Genomic DNA, 26,006 nt, shown 5'->3' on the forward strand with positions numbered 1-26,006 from the left:
TTTAAACTTTCTGGCCCAGTGAGTCTCATTTCCCTGCAGAGCTCCAGTGCATAACGAAACCTCCCCGTTCCTGCTGTAACATCTCGGGGAGTCTGCGCCCGCGGCGAGCTGGGCGCTGGGGTTGAGCCCTGAAGGCTGCTGAGCTTCCCCTTTCTAACTGCACGCGCCTCTACTTCAGATGTGGATTTTTAGCTGAATACAGCCCATCGCAGGGATTTCAGCACACTTGGTCTGTGCTTTAGGATCTGGGCCTTGCCATGGACTTCAACATTAGGATAGCTGCCACCAGTGCTAGCAAGGCGGTGGGCTCCTGCCCGTCTGCTCGGCCAAGAACATCTTTGCCATACCCAGGCTCTGCACAGGCTTACAGAAAACCAAATTCTCCAAAACAGATTCAGTTGGGGGTTTTTAAAGCATCTCTGGTACTCGAGAGCTGTCCTCTGAGACTTAGACGTCCAAATGCCAGCTTATATTGTCTTTAGGAAAAAATGAAAGCAAAGCTCCAACTCTGCTGGAGCTCTTCCAGATAGCACTGAAAATGGCTTATGAAGAAAGCATGCAAACTGCAGCTCTCACCAGAAAAAAAAAAAAAAAAAAAAAGAAGGCTGGGGGAAGCCTTGAGAAATCTCTGAATAATTGAAATTAGCAACAAGCTGCATGGTAAAATTGTCCTTAGTGCTCAGTGTAGGTATTAGCTCTATATTCCAGCACAGTAAACTGATGTTAGACAGCAGGGATGTTCTCCTGGTGAGGTGTTAGCCCAGTGATATTGGTTTACTAAACTGCTAAATATCCCTCTCTGGAAATACCTAAAACCAGGCTATTCAGACCTCAGCAGGGCTGGGTGCAGCTGTCCGGTGGCAGGAGGCCAGGCCAGGTACCTTTCAAGATCACTTCCAACACTGTTCCATTCTTCTCTTTGATATACCCAGTCAGTTATCTCCAGCTGGTGACCAAGCTATCTGTTCTTCATTGTAGGTAAGCAAAGTAAGTAAGAGCTTGGAGCAGGCGGGGAGCTGGCAGCAGCCTGTGCTTCGGGTCTCTGCGGCACAGGGGAAGCAGTCGCAGTGACAAGTACCTGCTGCACCAGGGAGGTGGAGAAAGATATGTTCTCACTCGTATTTTCCTTGCTGGGGAGGCATACTGAACAACCGCAATTAAACTGCCAGGTTTTAGTTCTGCATTGTTAGCTGGATTTACTTCTCATCCCTACTGCTGAAAAAATAAACCTGCTTGTGACTGAGAGATAAGTATGAATACTGCAGCGCAACATCGGGCATGACAAGCAGCTTGAAGCAGTAGCAGAGGTAAAGAGGTGAAGAATTTTCTGTGTTCAGGGAAGCTTGCCCTAGACAAAAAGAAAGGTATTAGATATGACATGAAGGTGTGAGTGATTAAAAATATATGACATTATGAGGGAAAATCTTCAGTCTTCTGTTTTGGCTAAAAGCTGCACAAGTGCATGAAGAGGCTGGCACAGGATGGAATGATTTCTGTAGATAATTAGGTCAATATATTAGATCTGTGGACATCTTGAAAAGCTAAGCTGTCATGTAGTGACAAATGTGGCAGTAACTGTGTGGGGGATAAGTCAGGTAAGAAGACCAGTCCTAAGCAGGATACAAAGCTGCAGGGCAAAGTGAAGACCTCAGGGCAGAGGGAGAAGTGTGGCTGAAGGCATCCAGACTTCTGGAGTGTAGGGGGCTAAGTCTTGCTGCCACTGCAGTCAGGGACAATTTTTCAAACAATGCCTTTACCAAAAAAGAAAGGAAGGATTTTTATTTTTTTATTTTTTTTATTTTTTTTTCCTTCCTGCAACCACAGACAACAATGACAACTCGAGGAGAATCCTGCAGGGGCCGGGGGACCTGCTGGATGGTGTCAGGCTGCCCATGGTGATGGCTGGGGACTGCCGTGGCTCTCCTGCAGGAGCTGCAAGCACCCAGGAGACGCAGGACCCAGTTCTGGCCCCTGCTGTCCGAGCCAGCGGCTGTGCGGCCTCGGGGGCTCCTCCCAGGGGCACCCCCCCAGCTGCCTTTCCCCTTCAGCTGGAGAGTAAAAGTCTGTGGGTGTTGACGGCACTCACAGTAGGACAGAGTGTCTAATAGAAGAGGTAAGAAGGGCTCAGATGTAATGTCCTAATAAATAACTATAAACAGATCAAGACCAGTTATTTCAGCTAATGGTGAAAATTAAAGTGCACATCTACATGAGTAGCACCATTTATTTTAGCACTGCTAATATCACTAAACTACATACTATTCCCAATACTTTATATTAACGTTGCACATATTAGATGTCTTTATTGGATTTTTAAAAATAATTAGAGTAGCTTAATAATGACTTCGACTAACATGGACAGGATCACAGAGAAAGCAGAAATTACATTTCAGATAATACATGTCTTTCAGCCAGCCTGGGAAGGGACGGTGCCAGAGCAGGCTGCCAGTGTGCCTGGGGCTAACGTGGCAGCCTTCCTCCTCTGGAAGAAACCTCCCGGGGATGCTGCCTTGTAGCACAGGGCAGCGGGTACCTGATGCGCTAATATCTGGGTTCCAGGATTTTAGATGAGGTCTAAGATGACAGAGCAAACATGGAAATAATCTCGTCATTTGATGTTCAGAAGGTCAACAAACTGATATGCAAAAATATGTTTATATTAAAATATGCTAAATAATTTTTGACACTGCAACAGTGCCTACAGAGAGAAGACCTCTGTAAATGCTCCCCAGGTGCTTAAAGGGGTTAAATCTGAAACAGGATTTCTTGCTGCACTCTTTCTATGTGCCCAGCTCTATTTCATGGGTAAATGGACAGTCGCAGGATCCCAGGTATTGGCTTCCCGGCACCGTCAGCACTAAATCTTGAAGCTGGTGAATGTTTTGCTTCAGTAAAGACTAAATAAAATCTGATAAAGGGTTTAGATTTGGCAGCCTGGTGCGGCACAGGCACACCTGACTGGGAGTTAGACAAGATGAGATGCTTTTAGTACCTCTGGCTAGTGCTTGCTGTGATCTCTAAGGCAAAATAATTCTAACAGCCGTGCCTCAGTTTCCCCTCACAAAATATGGGCATAATAATAAAACTACATCTGCAAAGGTGCAAAGTTTATGTCACATGAAGCATGTTTGTATTGCTAATATTTTTAGTGATTTTAATGAGCCTCTGATGAAACCATTACTCTCAAGCTTTTCTTTGGGATGCAGCTAATTTATATGCGGTTACATCGCTTCAAGTTTTGTGTGTCTTGATGTGCCTTAAAATCCTGAACATTTGGGGATAATTTGTCAGCCATTAGCGATATTTTTGTCGTCACAGTCCCGCTCCGTGACTCAGTATTGCACCAACAATCCCGCACCATCCTGCTGTGGTGGCACTGACGTCCATCCACCATGTGCTCAGCCTGCCCGCCAGGTGCTGGTTACACATTGTGTGCCAGCAAAGACCCGTGCAGAGTTACCGGCAAGGGTCTCATGGCCCCATGCCAGAGCCGGGGCAGCGCTCAGCCCGCAGACAAACTGCCCTCCGGCCGAGCGAGCTTTGTCCTTCCCCTTGGAGGACCTTCCATGGGGCTTCCATGTCCAACAACACGGAGCAAATAACACGATTCCAAGGTTAGAAAGCCTGTGCCAAGGCGTTTGCAGGAGCTGGCCACGAGGCTGATGGTTCTGGTGTCGTTCACAATGGGGCTCGCTCCCCCGACACCTCTCGGGCCCCAGGGAGCCCCCCCTGCTCCCCTGCCACCACCCCGCACCCCGGCTCACCCCGCCGCAGGGCCGCTCTTGTCGCCCCCTTCCCCGTGCTCCTGCTCCGGTTCCCTCCCACCTCGTAGCGACTGACCTGCTCTGCCTTCCTCTGCTCCCCGTCCCACGCGGCATGTCGGGTTGGAAGATGCCTCTGGAGGTCATCAGCTCCAGCCTGCCGCCCGCAGCATCTGATCCCCCCGCTTCACACCCACCTCCACAAGCATCTGAGCTGCCGCTTTGTCATTCTCCCGTCAGGCACGCAAATGTTGCTCTGCGGAGACGAGGCAGCAGCAGCAGGCTATTTTTCAGTACAAATGATGCAGTGTTCCTCTCAGGTTGGGAATGGACGTGATCAAAACTGCACTTTGATTCTTCCTCTCCAAATTTTGAGGGACTAAACTGCTAATTCCAGGTATTTTCTTCCCTTGTCAAAATTCTGCTAAGCAGCAGGATCAGGCCCGTGTCCTGCTTTTCTCTCGTTTTTGCATGGGAAGCTGCGTGGGGCTGACCATGCTGGCTCCGCGTCAGGCCCATGAGGAGCAGCAGCCGCACCGCCTGGTTGCAGCGCTCTCAGCAGCACCCTTGGGACCACCGCCGCCCCCCAGGGTGCCGCCAGCAGCCGAGGAGGGGCCCCCATGGCCACCCCCGCCCCGGTCCCGCAGCAGGGGCTGGCGCTGCGCAGCTGCTCGGGCGGCACCGGGCGGCCCCTCGCCACGAGCGGGTCCAGGCGAGCAGCTTGGCCCAGGTCACACACACAATGCCAAATGCCTTTTTGTCTTTGGTCGATTTTTATTTATCAATAAAACGATACTACAAAACATGGGAAACATCTGCTTTAAATACAGATCCGCAGTTACTTTGCCAGTTTTTAACCTGCTGTATTTACAGATTTCTCCCCTACACTCTTTCTGACTGGAGGAGCCTAAGGGGCGGCTGCTGCCAGCACCGGTCCCTCAGCTCTCAGGAGCAGGAGAAGCAGTGCAAGCAGCGAGGATCTGCTGCTCCCTGCTCGGCCTGGCGGCAGCCCCGCCGCCCCAGCTCCCTGCAGGAGGGCTCGTCTTTGCCCTGCGGCCCCCCAGGCTCTGCCTGCCTGTGGGGAGGCTCTTCCTCCTCCACCAGGCACGCTGCTGAGCTCAATTCACTCTGGTTTTGGGGCACAGCCATAATTCATCCCCATTTCTGCCAAGCCCATGGCCTGCTCGGTTACTCCCTGCCCAGCCTGCCCGCTGGTCTGGTGGAACTGCTGAGGTCAGCGGGCAGAAAGGAAGCAGACGGGCAGCGGAGCCCTCCCCGAGACCTTCCTCCCCATATGAGAACTGCTTGGATGGCATGTCATGTTGGGTGACGGTCCATCCAGGAGAGGTGTCGTCCCCTCCAAAGTGTGTGCACAGGGGGGCTGGTGCCGGTCTCCCCACGGCACCCAGCACCGTGCAGAGCCAGCCGCGCCTGGCCTGCTGCTGCCGGCCCTGCTGGCTCTCACAGGCCCGAACCGCTGTGAATCGATCAGCAAGAAACAGAAATATATACGTGTGTGTGTGTATATATATATATTTCTCTATATAAGATCCTTTAATTATATAGTTGTAAGGCAGATTAAAATTATTTTCTGATACCACCTGGTATCAAAACGTATCACTCCTACTTTCCATGCACACTGCGCAGTGTGCAGGGGAGGTAATTAAACCTGCAGTAATTATCATACAGGTACTCTAATTTGAATATCCACTGCTCTTTCACACCCTCTCTTACAGAAGAAGAAGACAAGACAGTACTCAGAAGTGCTAGGAATAGCAAAAATTCAGCTTCCTGCCCTAGAAACCTGTGGGCACCTGAGGAGCTGAGCGCCCCGCTGCTCGGGCGCGGGGCAGCACAGAGCTGTGCCCTGCGGGCAGGAGGCCTCCACCAGCTGTGGCGGCTGCATCGGTGCCTTCTCCTCCTTTGCAGACGGAAAGGGCTGGGCAAGATGAAAAGGGAGATGAGACACCACAGCGCTCCTTCTGCGTGCTGGAGAGGGGCAAGCAGGGGAGGCCTGGGCTGAGCCGTGACAGACGCCTCTGAACAGGGCCTTTTCCTCGTGACTGCTGGAATTTGGCTGCACCTCAGCTATCAGTAAAGAGCAAGCTTTTTGATTTCTTTGCACATGAAAAGAAATGAAGACAATAATATATTCCAGAACAGTTCAGCTTCTCTTAAGATTTATTACCAGGGAGATGGAGCCTTGCTAATTGGCTTTTGTTATGCAGCACGAAGCATGCTGGTGCTGAAGAGCTGTCTGCTGGCACCTGGTACCTGAGGCATGCTCTTAGAGCTCAGCTTCCCCGTGGCTACCCCCAGCACTGCCTTGACATAATGAAGTATTAGCATAATTAAATGAAGTTGAAAGAAGTGAAAGAACAGGTAGAGTGCTACTGCTCTGCTTGTGATCTCTTGAGCCAGCAAAGGAAAGCAAATAATTTTTACAAAACAAACTTTGATCTTGAATTGATTTCTTTCTTCTTTTCCTTGTGTCTTTCTGGGCAATGGAAACAGTCCAGAACACCTCACTATTGCTCCCAGAAGCTTGGGCAGTTTTACAGGACTTTTTCCTGGGACAAATGAGTATGCTCCGCCTGCGGCATCGCAGGCAAGATGTCTGTGTGCATCCCTGATACGCGAAACCTCAGAGCATGGCTTACATTGGCACAGGCAAACAAGTAGAGCTGCTTAAAATATTTTCAGAAAAATGGGCTGTTTCGAAAAAGCCACAGTGCATTATGAAGAGACACAGTTGTTGGAAGGCGCAGAGCTGTCATGGTTGCTGGTGAGGGGCATCTAGCAGAAGTGGCTGTGGGTGCAGGGGAGCCAGCCCCCAGGAGCGCTGCCCTGCTCTGGGAGCAGCAGTGGTGCTCGCTAGGGGCTCGCAGCCAGAGGGCACGAGGCGGTGGCCAGGCTGGGGGGGCAAAGGCCAACCCCTCCAGGGAATGCACAGTGGGTCTGGGAGGAAGCTCAGTCTGGGAAAAAGGGCCCAAGGGGACATGGTGTAATGTGCAAAAAATGAGTAACTTGTCATTTTAGAAGTGAAAGATTTCAACTTCTGTACTCAGAAGACCAACAGTTCAAAACTGGTCTAACTAAAACAAAACAAAACAAAAGAACAAAGAGGGGTGTAACAAATTGTTATTAATTTTTTTGTCATTTGAAGTGAAACATTGCTGTCATTTCAGGTCAGCCAAAATGAGATTTGTAGTTTCACATTAAAAAAAAAAGGAACAAAAAAAAAATACTTTTTTGTTTATTCCAAACTGTCTGTAAAAAAAAAAAAAATTGTTCTGCAAAGTCAAAGTCCATTAGTCACAAAGATCTCATCCATACCACACGCTGGTGCAGCACCTCCACAGATACTTGGAGCCCAGCTATTTGCTGTTACTGGTTGCTGTTACCAGCTCTGAACACTTGCAATAATTTGGATATATGTCAGTAGGACAGAAAAGCCTACCTGGAAAAGTAATGTGCATCTGCAGGCTGCTGGCGGCTGTGGCTGCTCACACACGCCTTGCCATCCGAGGAGATGAGCTTCCAGAAGGGCTTTGCCTCCCATATGCTTGTGCAGACACTGCAGCACCCAAATCCCTGCTCAGCAAGGCACCAGATGGGACGAGCTCCGCAAATCCAGGGTCTGCTCGCCTGCTCCCAGGAAGAGGCCGATAGAAAGGGCTCCACTGGAGATCAGCCAAGTACCAAAGATTAAAAATAATTAAAAAAAAAAATCATCCGAGGATATTCAGCCACACAAGTGAGCAATTGCCTGCTTTTCTGGCTCTTCCAGCCCCAGCTTGCCTACAGCTATGCTTCCCTATTTGAGTCGTGTTAACGTGGAGGAGCGATGAGAGTGCAGAGACCAGCAGCGCCATGCCGCAACTACCCCAAGAAGGGTGGAAGGAAACGTGACAGTGAACCCAAGTTACAAGTCTGTCATTCCGAGAATGCACAATTGCATTCCTTCCCTTCATGGGGCATCCTTAAAAGCACAATAAAGTATTTCAAAGTATTCTTGGAAATACTCCGGTAGGTAACCCCTGATGCAACGATGGCTCTTCCAGAGGTATTGCTGCTGGTGACAGTACTTTCCAATCACAGCATCAGAAAATCCCTGTTCAAGGTGGGGAGGAAGAAGGATGCCAGCCTGCGATCACTGAACTGGTGCTTTCAGCCTCTCACAGACATAAATGAGGAAAATAAAAACCCCAAAATTTCATCGGAGAATTATCCCCAATCTGTAAGGAACTGGTTAACATGAAGCAATGCTAAATCACAGTGGGCAAGAAAGCATGTATGTATCTCTATATATATCTGTGTGTGTGTATATATGACAGGCAAAGGATACCAACTTATTTATTCTTGTCTGTGCCCTTGCAGTGTATACTCACAGATCTGGATGGCAGACACAAATTAGCTGCGGATTTCAGCCACCCAGCACCACAGTGCTGATGGCTGTACATTTCCGCAGCATATCGTGTAACACCTGACCTACTTATGAGAGCCATGAATATATAATTCCTCTCTTCATTTACCGGGATCCTAAACAAAAGGTCGGCTCTTCTGCCAGCAGTGACGCTGGAGCAGAAGGGCAACAGCAACACGTGGTTTACCACCTCAGAGCCTCTGCATGCAGGCTTTTTTGGCAGCGGGACCAAAGCCACCTGGCAGGAGCCACGGGGCAAGTGACTCTGCCCAGGTCACGGATGTGACTGCTTTGGTTTTTCCCAGCTTGTCTCTTTCTGTCTCGGTGTTATTTCTACCAGGGAAATACAGCAGGCTAAAAGCTACAGGTTGATTTTTTTTTTTTTCACATACCACAGTAGAAACAGTTACTGAGTTATATTTGTCAGAGTCACAGTAGTTTATGCATATTTGCTATTCACAGACTGCAGAATATTGCCAATAACCTCACTGGTGGGGACTGACAACACGGAGATACATGCATTCATGTGAGACCATAATCAATGATGTCTATACTGTATTAAGCACATTCATTTTTTTTTAACACCTTCCAGTAAAATCAATTCCTTTAAATTTGTAGTTAAAATTTTTGTTTCCACAATTACGCACAAAATAACCTGTAAACAATTTGACATTACAGTTATGTACAAGTGAACCACGTCGGAAAGTAGAAGAGGTAATTCAGTGGGTGCCACTTAATCTACATCAATGTGCAACAGACTGACTCAGCCTCGGCAAAGTCATTAAGTGCTTGTATGAGGTCCGAAAATGTAACATGAGCAAGGCCCCGTAGAGATCACAAAGTCACAAGTCACCAAACCCCCATCTACATCCTGCGTTGGCCGTGAGAGTATTGCACTGGCGGCATTTGCTCCCCGAGTGCACGTGTGGCTGCGCGACCTGGGCGGGAGGGGAGCCGCCGGCGGGCCCCGTGCTCCCGCTGCCTCGCGCCGGGAGGTTTGGCCTCTGCTCAGTTCTGAACTCCGCTTTTTCGTGTTTGCTTTATCATTGCTATAGTTTAAAATCTGTAATAGCATTCTTATAAACTGATTTTTAGCTAAGTGATATCGATGCCAAGAAAAATAATGTCTTTTTATAATATAAATAATTTAAAAGTGCTTTTTTGTTCTTTTACTATTAATCTACAAAACCCCGCTGGGGCATAAACTATCCATAAGACTGGACAATTATTTTGTACCATGATATACATGGGGCCTTATGCATAAAGTACTCTGAATGTCAAGTCCACGTGCATACTTGCAACGATGGAAAGGGCTTCACGGCCGGGTAGGAAGTTGGAAAGGTTTCTTCAGCCTTCCTAGGGCTAGGAGAGCAATGGGAGATGGCTGAAGCTCTCGCTTACATGGAGGTCTCTGCCAATAGAGACCTAGTTTTCTCCTTCAGCCCACAGCTTTGCAGAGAGAAGAAACAAACTACCTCACAAAATTAGAATTAACCCAGAACATTTCCATCAGAGTACTGTGAAGCATCTATATGGGGCATGCGTGACCTAGGGGAAAGAAATAATTTGGTCCACATGGGTCTATGTAAACTCACACGTTCTGCCTCTGTCTCCCTCTGATGTCTGAGTCCTCGAGGTGGCTGGGTTTGCAGCAGCGGCCCTGCAAACACCGCTAATTGTGGCGGAGAGCGGCCCGACCTGCCGTGGCTGGCGGGGCTGCGTGGGGCTGCACCAGGAGTGGCCCAAGCCGGGGGTGCCGCCACGCACCGGCCCCATGCCCCCCCGGCCACACGCAGCTGCCCCCTGCCAGCGTCCTCAGCAGGCCCCCCGGGCACACCGAGGCAGCCAAAAATTGGCTCCACAACCCCTCCGCTGAACGGCAAGGCCTGCTTGCTGCACGTAGATGTAGTGAACGGTGAGTGGATGTGAATGTTATTACAGTTTAATGGCTTTCTCTCATCTTCACCGACACAATTGCCTGTTTTTTGTGAGAAAAGGCATTTTAGGAGTCTCAGTCCCACTGAAGTCAATGTATGTTTTCAAATTAATTTCAACAGAATTCATATTTGGTCTTAGTTATGCATGGGAAGTAGCTCAAAGACCACTTTGCTCCCCAGATGTTTAAGAAAGAATAAAGTCCTCTGTTAACTGAGTGTCATTTTGGCTTGCTACCAGTAAGTGACCAAAAATGTCCTACGGATCAGCAGAGGTTCTTCCACTGAAACAAATTAGAATTGAGCCGAATATTTTTACAGTCAAAAGCCAGCTATGTTTTAGACAATTTTGTTATTCCAGTCCCATTTCCCCACTGCATCACCTCCGTCTCCCCTCTCGCCCTCATCGCCTTGGCTCAGCCACAAGCGGGAGCAGGGCCGCATCCTGCCCGCTGCCACCCGCCTGCGCAGACCCCGGGAGGAGCCCAGCGGGAGGACGGTGCCCCGGGGGCTGAGCAGTGACCCCACCTCACTGCTGCGTCCCGGCGGGGGCTCAGCAAGCCGCTCGGTACCCCTGCTGCAGGTGCCTCGCGCCCCCACGGTCGGTGAGCAGTGCCAGCTCCTGCAGGCGGAGAACGAACCTTGCCACCGAGGCAGGAATTCACGCCTTGCATCCCAAGGTGCACGTACAAATCTCTCCAGCTTTATATACGTGTATATGTTTGTATATATGTGTATATGCATGTGTACGTATGTATGAGGTTATTTTAGGGAAGAGGTCTTCCCAAGTAATGCTCCATGCCTGGGGGGACCCTGCAGCTGGTGACAGTGCAGAGGGACGTGCCCAAAGCCTGGCTCTGGAAAAGCAGCTGTGGCAGGGGGACAGGGAAGGGGACATCTGGGACAAGGGCGGGCGGCAGGAGCGGATGCTCTGCAGCATCCCACGTGTCGCCTAACTCCCATCCAGGGCAGGCAGACGGCTCCTGCCATCTGCACAAGGGCTCGGGTGAGCTTGCCAGTCAGCCTGAAACAAAAAGCCTCGAAGCACAACCCCCATTGCTAAACTACCCTGTACTACTACTGCAACCTAAGTTACAGTGGGGTTAGAGCCCTGCAGAAACGCAGACGTGTGTAGGGACGCACACACATACACGTGTGCACCCACGTGTGCCCAGGCACCCCCCGCTCCTCGCACACCCATCCAACGGGTGACACAGCTCTGTGCTTCCTTGCGGGCTGGGCCTGCCCATGGTTACTGAGGTTTAAGACCTTTATTTCTGTAGTGCTGGAGAGTAATAACCATTTCATCTAAAACTGAAGACATGAAGGTCACATAAATCAAGCCCATTTGGGTGTATTTCATTGGGTCTAATTTTTCCACGGTTATTAATCATCCTGCAGCCCTGTGCACCCCCAGCGTCTCTCTGGGAAGGCACACACGTTCACACCCAGCACCATTCTTTCACCCTGTCACTTGTATTTTATAGCCCAAATACTTATGATGTGAAAAGCAGCCAGGGAATGCCCTGGAGTGAGAGAAGCTGCAAGGTTTCAGCTGCATGATCCACCCTGAACTGCGCACATGCCTGGAAATCCTGTGGGAGAGCCCCATTTGCTCCCCAGTCCTGTTAAAACTGTGCCTTGGTGCCTGGGCAGGGGGGAAATGTTATAAACCAACAAACTGCTAAGAGGAGGCAGATATGAGCATCTCACACGTCAAATCTTGGTAAAAACCACAGCAGAGATGATGCCAAGCTGCCACTTCCAAACTGTGCTCTCCAATGACTTGGAGAGGTATTGCTGGGAGGTTTTGTTCCCCTCCTTGCAGCCAGCTTGTGCTTCAGGATCGCTCTGGACACGTATTGCTTCCTTTATTTGCTGGTAAAATTTGCATCCTCACCAATAAACTCCTGCTTGACATCTGCAGCCAAGCGATGAGTATGAAGCTCTGCTCATGTGGACCTTAGGACTCTTCTGGCAAAACAAAAACTCCCTTGCCCGTTGTGTGGCAACAACAGAGCCTTACGAGCACAAAAGAACCACCTCACTGAAACTGCATTAAGATCAGCAGAAATAATTTGTGCACACTTGACATCATCTCCCATAGCAGTCTGAAATTCAAGAGCTCTGGAACCTGGAGGATGCTAAATAAGTCAGAACCAAAGTGGTGTGTTACCAGCACTATCAGTTCCCATATATATGTATCCTTCCTTTTCTGCCTTTAGAAAATGAATAATTTCTCTCAAGTACTCTAACGGCTCGTTCCCAGCCAAAGCCAGTTGTCTGGAGCAGTTCACTCTTCCGCAGCCCCCCGGCCAGCCCCAGCACCCTGGGCTCCCCATGGAGCTCAGACCCCGGTCGCAGGGCTCTCTGCTCCCCAGCCCCTGCTGCTGGCGCCCTGCACATGCACCCACTGCCCTTCCGTGGGCTCCCACGTCCCTGTGGGCCCTGGGGCATGCTCAGCGCACTTGCTGGCTCATGCCACGGGCCATGAACAGGACCCGAATGCAGACAGCACCTCTGTCACGGAATATGGCTACGTCCTTCTTGATTTTCAATTTTCTCTTGAAATGCACGTAGCTGCAACAGCGCTGCTCCTGTCCTCTAGCAATTGATTCCCTGCCAGTCAAAGCATTAAACGTATCTTGTTAGGCTGATAATTTCTTGTATTTGCTTCTGTGCTGGATGGGACCGAGCGTCTGCTCGCCCTGCAGGCTCGAGCCAAGCACTGCTGGCAAACGTGCCTGGCAGGCGGGCAGAGACCCGCCATCCTCACCGCGCTGCTGCTTCACCTGCCCTCGCTCCGCCTGGAAACGTTCCTCTGTCTTTCCAGTGGAATCATTACAGGTTCAGCCCACTGTCACCAGAAAGCCTTGAGGAACACAACAAGAGGCGTGGGGAGGACACAGATGGAATGAGCTCACCAGAAACAAATGGGATATTTTGCTGATGGCAACAAAGACCCACACGCTTGTCCCTGGTCTCCACTGAAATGCATTTACAGTGTCTCAGAGAAGGGGAAAAAGAAAAAGAGAGTGAGAGGCAGCGTGATGGAGTTTCTCCTGGGGTTTCTTTACTATTCAACCCTCAAAGACCTGAAGAAGAACTGGAACATCTACAGCTGCTAAAAAAATGCTCTTTTCTGAGAAAGTGCAGTTACAAGGAGAGAGCCAGAAAATCTTTAAGCAATATATATTGATATATATATATACATATATATATACACAGAGATATATATACACACATATATATATATGCACATATATATATACACACGTGCTTAAGGTAAACTGCCATGGCATAACTTGCTTCTTTGAGCAGTGCACATCCCTCTAAACCACCGAGCTAGCAGGAGGATGCAGAAGGCATGCAGCCACGTGCCGCCCGGCCGCTGCCTGCTAGGTTCCCACTGGCACCAGCAGCATCTGCACACGAGCATCTTGTGTTGTCGGTATTGTTGTGCCCTTAAGGTATTCAGCTTGTGTAAGACTCAGAGTTTGCAAATAAAAGCGTTTGTCATTGTGCTTCCACGACTGGAAAAATATCGTTACCCTATGACTATAAATGTTAAGGTGAAATAGGCAAATTAGGCAGTACTAGAGATGGATTTCTTTTTTTTTTTGTGACCTAACAAATAATTATTGTTGGGAATTATTTTTGTATCACTTAGTATCTCGCTCTAATGGCAATAAGGCTCCACGCCTTCCTGCCCAGAGCCTATAGGTGGTACTTCCGCAGCAGTTCCGATTGCCAGGGATGCTTTCTTTCCGGAAACCTGTCTGGGATTTTGATTTTGAGGAAATCCTGGATGCATTTCTCTAGCTCCTCCTCGATGGAGAGCTTCTCCTTCACCGCCTTCTTCTTGCTGGAGTTGGACTCCCTGGAGCCCGAGGTGAGAGTCCGCAGCAGGTCGCTCTTCCGCCGGCTCTCGGACTGCTGCAGCAGCTGCACCGGGCCCTTCTTGGCCGGCCGGTCCAGAGTCTGTATGTTGGGCTGGCGCGTGACAGGGCCGCAGATGACGGTCTCCTGCGGGGAGCTGGCCTCCGACTGGCTGTCACAGCTGGATGTCGACAGCTCGTTGCAGGACGTGCCGCTCTCGCCCTCCTTGTCGCCTTTGCCGTTCTTGCAGCAGCAGTCGCAGTGGGACGAGGACCAGCGGGATGGCTCACCTGCGAGATGGATAGAGAGCGGGGTTAGACTGCTGCGAGCCCTGCCAGCTGCCAGCCTCACCCCCCGCTCCCCACAGCCACGTTCACCCACGGCGGGCTGCTCGACTGGACCAGAGCAAAGCCCTCGGGGCCCCACCGTCACCAGGGCTCGAGCTCCTGCAGCCGTCCCAGCCTCCTGGCAGTAACATTCAGGAAATTTACTCTTCAATTACTGTCAATAAAAAAAATTAGCAGCGCTAATTTCTCCAGACATCTTTTCTTCACTGGGGCTCAATAATACCTTTGCCCACAGGACTGTGCAACCGGAGCAGCCCCTGTCCTGCGGGCACCGGGCCAGCAGAGCCCCCCGGCCCCTGCCCTCGCTGCTCCTGCTGCCGCCCGCGCGGGAGGGCTCGTCCCGCTCAGAAGGGAGGCTTCTGGGAACCTTGCTCCTTCGTTTGCATAATCCATCGGTGATGGGAACCCCTGAACAGAATTTAATTTATTTCCTGATTCATATAGCACACGGCTCGATTTTTTTTTCAGCTGGAGACTTGCCTGAATGCAATAATCCAGGGTAAAGGGAAGAGCTGGCATTGATAAAAACAGTTCCCTGACCAAACTGCTGTGATAATGATGGATTTAAACGTCATTTGGAAGCATCCATCTTCCCACTAAAATGTAATTATCATTTCCAGCTCGTGCAGATTGGTAATATTATCCAGATCAAGAAAAGCATAATGTAGCCGAGCAACTTCCCACGAGCCACACAGGCCCTGCTCTCTCCCATAAAGTGGAAACGTGGGTGCTGCGGCCGGTCCTGCTCACCTAGAACTCCACTGCTTTCATGAGCCCCGGCAGCTCTCTGTCAGCCACGGCACCGTGACCAGGCCGGGGGGATGCACAGCACCGGGACCACGAGGCGGCTCTGTCCTCGGCCCCCTGAGACCCCAGGAACAGGGGGAAGTGTCGCTGCCACCCCCAAAACCCCGCGCCTTGGGAGAGCAGACCCTGGGGAGAGGGGTTCTGCATGCCCATGGAGGCACGTTGTTACAAAGCTGCCCTGCTCTCCCGTTTCTCCAACTTTTTTGTAGCCGTGAATACAATGCACATAATTTACAGAAACAGGGGAAAGCCCCTCCCCAACTGTTCCTTGCTCTTCTTCCACAACGATGACGGAGTCTTTCAGTCTGCGAGCTGTGTGGCTAAATTAAATTTAAGACCTGTTCTGTATGTTGTCTGAAAAAAAAAAAGTCAATAATGGCTAAATTGAAATTACTTATAATTTGCTTTGCCTTGACAAAGGCATTATGCACCGAGCCTTTCTAAAAACCTGAGGCGTGTGCTTCGGACACGCGCCTGCCAGCCGTGCCGCACGGCAGCTTGGCCAGGGTTTCCTGCAAAAGCCGCCGGAGGGCCTGGCCCCACCGGGCGCTGCCGCTTCTGCTCCTGCACAGAGCTGGCTCCCTCCGGCCAGGCTCTGTCGGCATCCCCGCTGCTGTCTCCTGCTCTCCCGAAAAGCCAGACGTTTTCCCCTGATGCTTGCGTGTGCTTAAGGACAGCAGCGGATCCCGGAGGAGACGCATCTGGTGAGCACCACCGCTGCCACCGCCCAGCCGAGGAGCACATCTCCCGCGTGCACCTGGAGCGTCAACGCTGCCCGGACAGCGAACACCAGACACCAACCACCAGGCCGCTGCCGTGGCACAGGACATCGCTACAGCCACCTGATGAAATTGTCTAGTTAATTAGTAGCTATTGTACCCAATGCCGAGGCTCAAGAAAAGAGAGGAACCATGGGCAATAGTTGAGTGTGAACAAGAGGCAGACCTCACCAACAAGCTGGGTTACACAGCCCAGGTGCTTTGCCACCGCTTCCACTGAGGGCTGATCCCCAGGTTCCCCTCAGGCCTAAGGCGCAGGACGGGCGCTCGCCCACACCAGCCGCACGGGCAGCGCGGCCGGGGCAGCCTCTGCCGACCAGAAGCGGCTGGGCTGGCCCCGCGTGGGCCCGAGGCACGCTCCTTGCAGCTCTGCAGCATGAAACATGACGAGCTCCCGGCCACGCTGCCCACGTCTCCCCAGGAAGCGCGTTTCACACCCGCGAATCGCGGGGATTTCTGCACGACGTGCTTCACTCTTCTGGTTGTGGTCCTGTGGGGACCCTGGGGCCCGCAGCGCGCTCGGCAGCCCCGCCAGGCTCGGCCCCCAGCCGCCTCCCCCCGCAGCAGTGGGGAGGAGATGGGGTGCGGGCAGGGACCCACCTGCTGCCATTCGGCACCTCTGGAGTGCACGCTTCATTACCACAGAATAAACCTCTTATAACTTAATTAAGGCCTAATAAATGCTAATTTCACTTAATGAATATTCAGCAACTGTGGGCATACTGCATGCGAGCTGGGAGGCAGAAAAGCATCTCTTCGTGAGGCAAACCAGCAAAAACTAGGCCAGACCCAGGTGCTGGAAACAGATCTCTTCTCCATATATACATTTTGACACCTTTTTAAAGGTGGGGAAGTCTGCAGACGCAGATAAAGGACCTCCAAAACCATCCGGCCACTCCTGAGCACGGCCGCACCGCAGCCTTCACACCAGCACCGCTGCAGCCAGCACTGCTGCCCAGCCCATGCTGCTCCTGGCCTTTAGCTACCGAAGGGGCAGAGCTTTTGTTGTGTGCAGAAAAGGCCTACATATTTTCATCACCAGAACAACATACCAGGCTAGCCAGAGCAGTCCGTCAGGAAATCCTAAAGACAGTGTGAATGCTATGGAGAAAATTGAATTGCCCTTTAGCTCTTACAAAGTCGGGAGAAAAAAAATCATTAGGCTATCTTCAGATTACAGGGGAAGAAAAAAAATAAATGTTCCAGTATTAAGCAACAATACATGAAAAATGCATCTGTGCCAACCCGGATCAAAGTAATTGCTACACCAGTAAGTTGTTTCTGTTAGTTAAAGCTCAAATTATCTGATCACAAGTCAAGCAAGCTGGGCTCCGCCATGCTGCAGGTGTACAATGCAAATCACAGGCATAGCTGTCGAGTTTCCTGCTTCGCCAACTCCCTTTGCCTAATTTTGCCTTAGCCAGACCCAGGCTGTGAAAGCCTTTGCTCCCGCCACGCTCTGACAAAACAACTGCAGGCACAGGCTCAGCGAAGCAGCGGTTTCCCCTCTCAGGAGCCAGGGGACGCGGGGCGTTTCAGAGGCAGTCTTGCCAAAACAAATTTGAGAGCCTAAATCCAAAGCCAGCTATCAGTCAAACGAATTCACCAGCTAAATGAACTCACTGAAGGATGCATTTGTGCTGCCAAAAGAGTTTCAGAGACTATGAAGCAAGGAAATAAAACAGAGAAATTCTGACAAGGAAAGGAAGTTTGAGATTTTAGACATATCACACAAGACACAATTTTATAATTTTAAATAACTAAATTACCCTCGGTGTTACATCAAGTAGTTGACATCAAAGCTAGGGAGAACGATCGGTCAGCCTGACAGAGATGCGGACCAGAGCTGTGGATAACCGCGTGCATGGTCGTAACGCAGTCTGCTAGGAACAGCCCCTCAACACGATCATTAGCAAGGGCCTGGGGACTTGGCGTGGTGAGTTGGTTGCAGACCAGCAGCACAGCACGCTCAGTCCCACTCACTGGTTCTGCGGAGGGACTTGGTGCTCCCCGAGAATTAGTACAAAATGAAACAGAAGGCATTTCTGCTGAACCCAAATGGAGAGGCAAAAAGGGGGGAGAAAAAGAGCAGAGATGGACTTCAGCAGGGAACAAGAGACAAATTATAAGGATTTTGTATAGAGGGCATCAGTCAAGAAAATAATCTTGTTCCAAGAATCGCCTCCTAGAAATGAGTAAAAGGAATGAAAAACTGCACTATCTGTATGCTCAAAGGTAAGAAGAAGCTGATGTGCATCAGTGAGTAAGCCAGGTCAGTCACTGCACGGGCAGGTCACATGGCAAAGGGGAATGCAAAAGATCTCAGGATGTGAGAAAACAAAAAATCAGTGCTGTTGGCCTCCCCCTGGAAATCTTCTATTGGAAGAGTTCAGCCACCCCTCTACCAAAGGAATAAAAAAAAAAAAAAAAAAAAGAAGTCACTTTTTAGGACATATTGGAGCATGGCCAGGGGAATGGAAGGCAAAGGGCTCCTGACTCTAGGCTGTGCCCTGTGTCACCACCAGGTAGCCCCCCGCACCTGGGCACACCCGAAGCTGGACAAACCTCGGCTGGCTCCTTGCACCGCGCTGTGCTGAGTGGAGCAGTGCACTGCACGCCTTCCACGTGCCTCTGCATGTGCTGGAGCAGCCAGGAGAAAGGAAATGTGTACCTGTGTACAGCCCCACAACGCAGACTGATGCTAGAGAACCGACCTGAAATCAGCTAAAAAGTGAGAGGCACCACAGGCTCGGACAAGGACTAAGACAAGTGATTGTCCCCTGTGCAAGGACAGCACGGGTGGTTTTCATGTGCTTTGCCAAACATTTTCCAGATTACTCTTACAGGGTGTTGCACCCACCTATTCGCTTCTTGGAGTGGGATTTTGGGCCCCAGCGGTGTGAACCTGCCCAGCCACAATGCTGTGGGGGGGACAGGTCTCCTCATCCTGGCTTTGGGAGTTGTCAGGATGACAGGGATAGAAGAGAGGAAAAAAAATATTTCTCTGCATTTTGCAGCAACACCATTCTGCACAGGACTCACGGCCAAGCAGGGCAGTCACTGAGCCCCCAGACCGTGCATTGCACTGATGTAACCACAGGCTTCATTAATTAATGTCTAAATGCTTTGAGATTCTTGGATAAAAGGGGCTAATTAATTCTGGCCCGGCTCTCCTGCCTTTCTCCCTGATCTCAGCACATTTCTCTTCCACTACCCTAGTTGTAATTATTATTATTAGAAGCTTCTGAAGAAGCAGTAAAGCTTCTGATGTATAATTGACACACACACCATCAGCCACTGGTTTTCTCTTCTCCGCTCCAGCTTTTACAACAAATACACTGCAAGCAGGGAATGGGAAATCCTGTGAAGTGGGACAGCAAGCGTGCAAAAACCCCATGAGGAGAGAGAGGTTATGGCATAAAATAAGCTTAGCATGGGACCTTCAGACCAAAATTAATGAAAGGGCTGGTTTGTTTGTTTTTTGTTGTTGGAAGTGGTGCATAGACCCTAACACTAGCTGTCATTAAGTCCATCTCAGACGCAAAGGTGCACCAAAGTGCTGACCATGGGGAAAGTGACCTCAGGTGCCGCAGGGCAGCACTGCCCTTCCTCCCTTTCCCTCAGCAAGCTCCAACGCCAGCCGTGATGCTCCAACAGTGGAGATTTCGCAGAAACACTCTGAAGTGCCTAAAACTGCCCCAAAACCCACTGCTGCAGCAGGTCGGACATCCCCCGCTCCCCTACTTCCAGCCACATTGCGAAGTAGGTTTTGGCATTAGCTCACCCAGTAACTTCGAACAAGAGCTTTCTCCACGCAGGGGCATCCCCTGCTGGGGCTGGCGTGGGGCATTTCAGCCCGGGGCTCGGGCAGCCACGGATGTAATTCCTGCACCGGTACCCGGCTGCTGCTCTGGGAGCCAACCTTCACCCCGGCTCTCCGAGCCCGCCTGGGAGAGGCAGAGGGAGCAGAATCAGATGTGTGGAAACCTCTGACAGATCCCTGGAGAACCAGATGAACACTTTTCAGGTAATTATTCACAGATAAATGCTGTTTTCTTGAAATTGAAATATTCTAAAAGCAGTTGGTGAGTTTGATGACATTTGCACTGGGAAAGCGCTCAGCTAGATCACTTCAACACCTCCTTTCATTTTGACATCCATATTATAATGATTTTAATATCACACTGCATACAGCTAATTTTCTTTTATAACGTATCAGATTTATAAAAAACACAATGTTGTGATATTTCAGAACAAGACTCTCACAAATTACTGTTCTACAAGAAATTTCAATATATTTTTTTTCCTTCCAAAATAGCGAAGGCACTCTCTCTGCTCTCCCTTTCTGCTGCCTTCTCCCCACTCTCTCTTCAGCTGGGGATCACCGCAGCGGCCAGCCCCCCTCGAGCAGAAATCAGCAGCGCAGCCCCGGAGCCACCCCACGCCCAGCTCCCACCACCTCCGTCACCTCCGTCCCACCGGGGTCCCATCGCCTGAGCATCCGAGGGGCCCGTGCCCTCTCCTCCACCCTCACTTTCGTTCCAACCTCATGAAGCAAGTGTTCTCCTTTCAACACCACAAAAACAGAGTGTTGAGGCATTTAAATATATCACACATTATTCATTGGGTAAATAAAAAATTGATTGCCGCTACGTCTGCAGATAAGGTAATGCCGGTGAAGTGACAATTTGATTTAGATCACTCATTCATGCGTGCACAACGCCTCAAACAGTTTTTTCATCCATGCATGAATTAAAGGTGTTGTGATTGATGAGAGACTAAGGTCTAATTGGTGTTTTAATAAATACACTCTGACTTGGTAATCTAGCCAGATTTATCAGCAGAAAATGCCCCTGTCTAAATAAAATTACCAAGGTAAAGCTTAGGAACAATGACAAATGCCATGCAAGTAATTGGCTCTGGTACCAGCGCTGGCAGCAGGATGGACATGCAATAGGTTTATTTGCTTTCAGGATCAAGGATCTCGAGTAAAATTTCAGCAGGCAAACAAACCCAGGGAAGGACTTGACAGTAACGTTATTGGTTTGAACTCTCCCATGTGTGCAAAGACAGCAGTGACGGGGGAGGACGGGACTCAGCCGAGGGCACGGCTGCTGCCAGGCCCTGCCCAAAGGCAACACCATTTTTTACCCTTCTGGGAGCAGCTGCAGACACCTGGTGCTGCTGTGGCTGCGCCAGCAGCCCAGGAGCCCCTCCATTTGCTCCTCTCTGCATCTTGCTCTGGGCTGAGCTCACTGCCAGGATTTGAGCTGCTCTCTGCAGACACCTGGTTCCTTCCCAGTCCCCTTTTTTTTTTTTTTTAAACCATCTAAAATTTCTGAACCAGTGTAAAAACCAGCAATGTCTGTCCGAGGAAGTCTACCATTTGTGCAAGACAATTTCAGCCAGTCCCTAGCCAGCACGTACAATTTTATCAGGAGTCTCCCAGCATTTTGTCATTTTATCAGTACTGCTGTGATCTTTCCTAAGACACTCAGTTCTTGAAATGGACTTCTCTAAGAATATAAGGTTTGTTTGAAAAAAAAAAAAGTTCCCCAAATGGTGGAGAAAACATATAAGAGATGATGTTAAAATTGCAGAGGGCCTATAAAGGAGACAAAATATTTTTCTATGGATCTTTTTCAAATTCATATGTGATGAAGTTAAAATTCGGAGTGGAAAGTTGTGAAAAATATGAGCAACAATATGGTGAGAAGCAGAAAAAGCGTTTGGAGGACTCGGTCCCATGTGGTCACTGACGTCAAGCTGTTTCTGAAAGTTGTGACATACCTCAAGACTCCTTGCACTTCACAGCCAAAGCCTTTTTGTCAGAGGAAAACTGCCTCCATGGTCAATTTATTCTTTGGTGCACCCCTGGGCCGTGCGATGAACGTTTCGGCCTCCTCCCGGAGCCCCCGCGCTGGCTTCCCGGAGACGCAGTGCAGCTGCTCTCACCTCAGCCAGCAAGCACAGTCAGGTCAGCTGGCTGCCTTTAGCTGTTTCTCTTCAAATCAACCCCTTTTTAAAACCTCCTTATCAGCCTAACCGCGCTGCCTGCTTAACCCACCCCTTCTCTGGCAGCACTGGAGAAATCATTCAGGCTGGTGCAACTCAGATTTATCTGCTTCTACCTTTTATTTCTCATCCACAACATAAAGTCTTTGGCCAGACCACGGCAAGAGCACACCTAAGCAATACTCTTTCAAGACTCGCCTGTATTTTTCATCGACAGTTTAGCAAGCAGTCGGCTTGAAAAAGAAAAGTACAACGAACCGTCTGGGGGGAAGAGCTGCAGAGGCCTGACTGTTCAGCATTTCCAGTACGGCAAGGGGTAGGTTAGCGCTGCTGGCTTCTATGCTCTGTATTTTCCTTTCCAAATACTGGGATTGAAAACAATATTTGGCCATCAGGACTATGGCATTTATCTTCCTCTAGGAAAATTACATTGAAATGAAAAAAATGATGCAAAAGTCTTCCGCCAATAGTATTTGCTCTTTCTGTCCTTTGTCAAACATCTCCAGCTTGTTTAAGTTTGGTGCACCTAGAATTAATAGCTGCCACTACCAACATCACCTTCCTTCATCGAGTCCAGCCTTAACTCCTCAAATTTAAGACTGTTCTGTGTCTTTATTACTGCTGTTTTAATACTTAATCTTTATATAATCTTTCCTTTTACCTTCTGTGACTTTAAATTCATACTCAAGTTCTTGAAAATGAAGTTCGATTGCATGGCGGCTCAGAAGATGTGAACTCCCCCGGCAGCACATGAGCTGACCAGGCCGGACACCAGCGAAGTAATGCAGACGGGTCATGGGTTCAACCCTCACAGGCATTTGGCACCGACATACTCAAGATATTAATGAAGAAAGAAGTTCAAACCCTCCTTTAATTAAAGCACAGGTACAACAGGACTAGGCTGAGTAATCGGAAAGCACGTCCCCTTCCAGCACCCTAATTTTGGAGTTACCCACCTGAGGGTGACTGCTGACTCCTCAGGTGCCAACGCAAAGACTTCAGGATTAGACCGGTGTCACCAAGCCTTAACGCCAGCGGCAGGGCCCCAGAGCAGCACTGCGTGCCCTCTGCTTGCCTCGCAGCCATGGCAGCACCCGGCTCGGAGCCAGCACAAAACACCTTGGGGTGCATGCATATAAAACCACACGTCTTTACATACATATAGGTAAAACCCACCACTATTAGGTTTTACTTTGTTAAACCCTTCACAGTTTACATTCAAACCTGAGCTGCCTTTTGGAAACCTGTTTTAATTAGCAAAGACAAAGTGTGCAGTACTCCTGCTTCTTCAAAATATACATTATAAATTGCCGACAGATGGTTATGATAATACGGGAGCCACAGTTTTTGAGTTTTTAAAAATTAGGACTCGTGAACTGATGAATGCTCTAGAGATATGAAAACATCATGTCAGTCTATGTTGTTCCAATTAATTGCAATCAATTGCTAATTGAGAGCTATTTTAAGACTTGCCATTACTCTGAACATAATGTGGAATAATTTGCGTGGTCCTCTTTACCCCCACCACAAATGACATGGGTGCAAAGAACTCCCGGGAAACAGAATCAAAAAGAGCCACAGGAGCCTGCTTTTCGGTTTCCTCCTGCTTTTTTTTTTTGGCAGACAGGGCAAAAATTTGGAGCTCAGGATTTAAAAACCTAGGAGACAAGGGATCTCAGGCACTTGCTGGACCTCTCCCTTCAAAACTTCCCAAAATGTCGGCTCTGATATTACTGAATAAATACATTCACCCACTCTTTGGATTTCCAGGCAGCACAAGTATCTCGGACGGAGCTCGGACGGAGACCAGACCCGCGGCGGCACCGCGCGGGCAGGAGGACGCTGGGCGGGCATTTGGCAGCAGGAACGCAGGCACAGGCTTCCTCCTGCTGCCCGTGCTGGCAACAAGAAAGGCACATTTCTGGGCAACCAACGTATTCAACAAGTGCGTTATTAACCATTTTGTGATTTCCCAGCGCAAAGGTGAAGCAGAGCGTGGGAGCTGTGAGCGGTGCCGCCGTAGGGCCGGCAGCGGAGGAGACGCGTCAGCCCCGTGGTGCTCCCCAAAAGCAGGTGCATGGAGGAAGGGGCCCCACAGCCCTGCCCTGGGCCTGCCCGAGCTGCACACAGGCTCTGCGTTGCTTTCACAGCCAAGTGCACGTACCCAGAAAAGGAAGGAAAGGAAGTACCGCTTGGAGTCGGGTCCTGGGCAACACAGCGGTTTGGTTTACGTCTTTAACTTGCCTGGCTTTGCACCAAAGGCAGGAAAATCCTGACAGAGTTATTTTGACATAAAAATCAAATGACCTAAATAGCTGTACAGCGCTGAGCAACAGGCTGGATGCTTCCTGCAGCAGCTGGTGGCGCGGGCAGGTCCAGCAGGACACAACTCCTGGAGGCAAGAGGCAGCTACAGCAGGAGCAGCGTGCTGCAGTCCGGTGTGCCCGCCGCCCGCTCGGGCTGGACAGGCCGAGCACTGCCAGGCCAGGCACGGGGTCGGCTGCAGCAGCAGCATGCAGTTATCACCCCAGAGCGAGCGCATGAACGGCATTTCTTTCCTGCCCAGTTCAGCCCCATTTGCTGGAGCTGCGCCCCGAGCCCAGGCGGCCCTGGCAGAGCGGGGAGGAACAACGAGCGCCCTGCGAGCTGAGCAGCGCTGCGGTGCACGGCCCTGCTGCGGAGCGGGACGCACCGCGGCTCCTGCGCCAGGTGGCAGGGCGAGGGCAGGGGAGCAGCTCCGTGGCCAGAAATGGTTCTCCTCCAGCGAGATACCGCTGAAAAAGTTGCTTATTGAAAACAACTATTTTGGAAAACACTTTTTTCTTCCCTGCTCAAAGTCATGGCTAATCTCCTAATTGCCATGAGACGGTTTTCTCACCCTAGACTTATTTTAAGCAATCTAGCATCCTTTACTCATTGTTCAGCGCTTCACAAAGGAAGGAGCTGGCCCCGCGGGACACCGGCTGCATGGGCAGGGGCTGCCCAGTGGCTGTGGCACCTCCTGACCGAGCAGGCTGCACCCGGGCTGGTGGCACCGGCTGATGCCAGCACCGTTCTTGCCCTGTAAGGATGCATCCCTAATTGAAGTCACAAATTACGTTTCTAGTTACCAGGAATCAATGTTACAAGAGGAGCAGAGCGTGACCAGGGGTGTTTGCAATGCACTCCCTGCTTATTTATTGCTTAGAATCACAGAAAACTCTTTGTGGTATTTCACTCTGACAACGGGCGCTAATAAATAACTCATGTTCTTTGCTGTAGCAGTGCATTTTCGATAGCATCGAACCAAGCCTCATTTTTCATAAATGGCTTCTCAAGAACAACATCGTGTGGCTCTGGCACATCTGCCCATCGATCGCCGGGGCGGGCAGGGGCTGTCACCCCCGAGCTGGCCCCGCAGCTCAGCCCTTGCTTCAAGGCAAGCGTTGCGGCTACGGGGAAAATCAGAGTGTGAGAGGATGCTAGGCAAGGAAGTAGCCCTGCAGGGCTGTTGTTTATTAATTATTTGGAGCATGACTCTGACAAATGCATTCAAAGGCCGGCAGAACAAAGGAGAAAAGCCTGAATCCACAGCCAGGGGATGGTGGTACCCAGCGCCTGGCTGCTGTGTTTGTAGGAGAATCAGAGAGCCCTTTCCAGAGGGGCAGATGCTAGGTTTTTATGAGCTATTTAAGAAACTCTCTCTGGAAGCTTTTATTTTTTTTTTCTTGTCTGAACCTCATAAAATAGCCTTCTGCTCTATAGAGATAAATTTGGTTTATGTGAGAGAAACATTCCTAGCCACAGTGGGCTTTGCCTTAAATCCCATATCTTGCAGTTTAATCTTGCTGTGGGTTAGCTTGGTTTATTTTCTATCCTGTAAGTGGTGAATTGAACTTTAAGAAATGAATGGTTTGGTTTATCAGTTTTAGCATCTAGACCAAAGCACTTTTGCATCAAATAAATGCATGCAGTGGGAGATCCTCCAGATACTGCTTTAAAAAATCCAGCAGTTTACTCAAAACATTTTCAGCACCAGCTTCAAGACCAATTAAATTACCCACGTCTGGGCAATCCTA

The 26,006-nt window shown here is 50.0% G+C and overlaps 1 protein-coding gene across 1 annotated transcript in view; it reads right to left on the reverse strand.

Moving 5' to 3' along the window:
- Nucleotides 1–13,398: 13,398 nt before the first annotated feature.
- KCTD16 (potassium channel tetramerization domain containing 16) overlaps nt 13,399–26,006 on the reverse strand; it is a 61,127-nt gene continuing 48,519 nt past the window's right edge. The window contains exon 3 of the mRNA XM_080554853.1: nt 13,399–14,290. Coding sequence (XP_080410979.1) covers nt 13,839–14,290 — 452 coding nt within the window. The 3' untranslated portion in view covers nt 13,399–13,838. The remainder of the gene's footprint in view (nt 14,291–26,006) is intronic.

Source organism: Anser brachyrhynchus (assembly GCF_964034855.1).
Source record: "Anser brachyrhynchus genome assembly, chromosome: 14".
NCBI lineage: Eukaryota > Metazoa > Chordata > Aves > Anseriformes > Anatidae > Anser > Anser brachyrhynchus.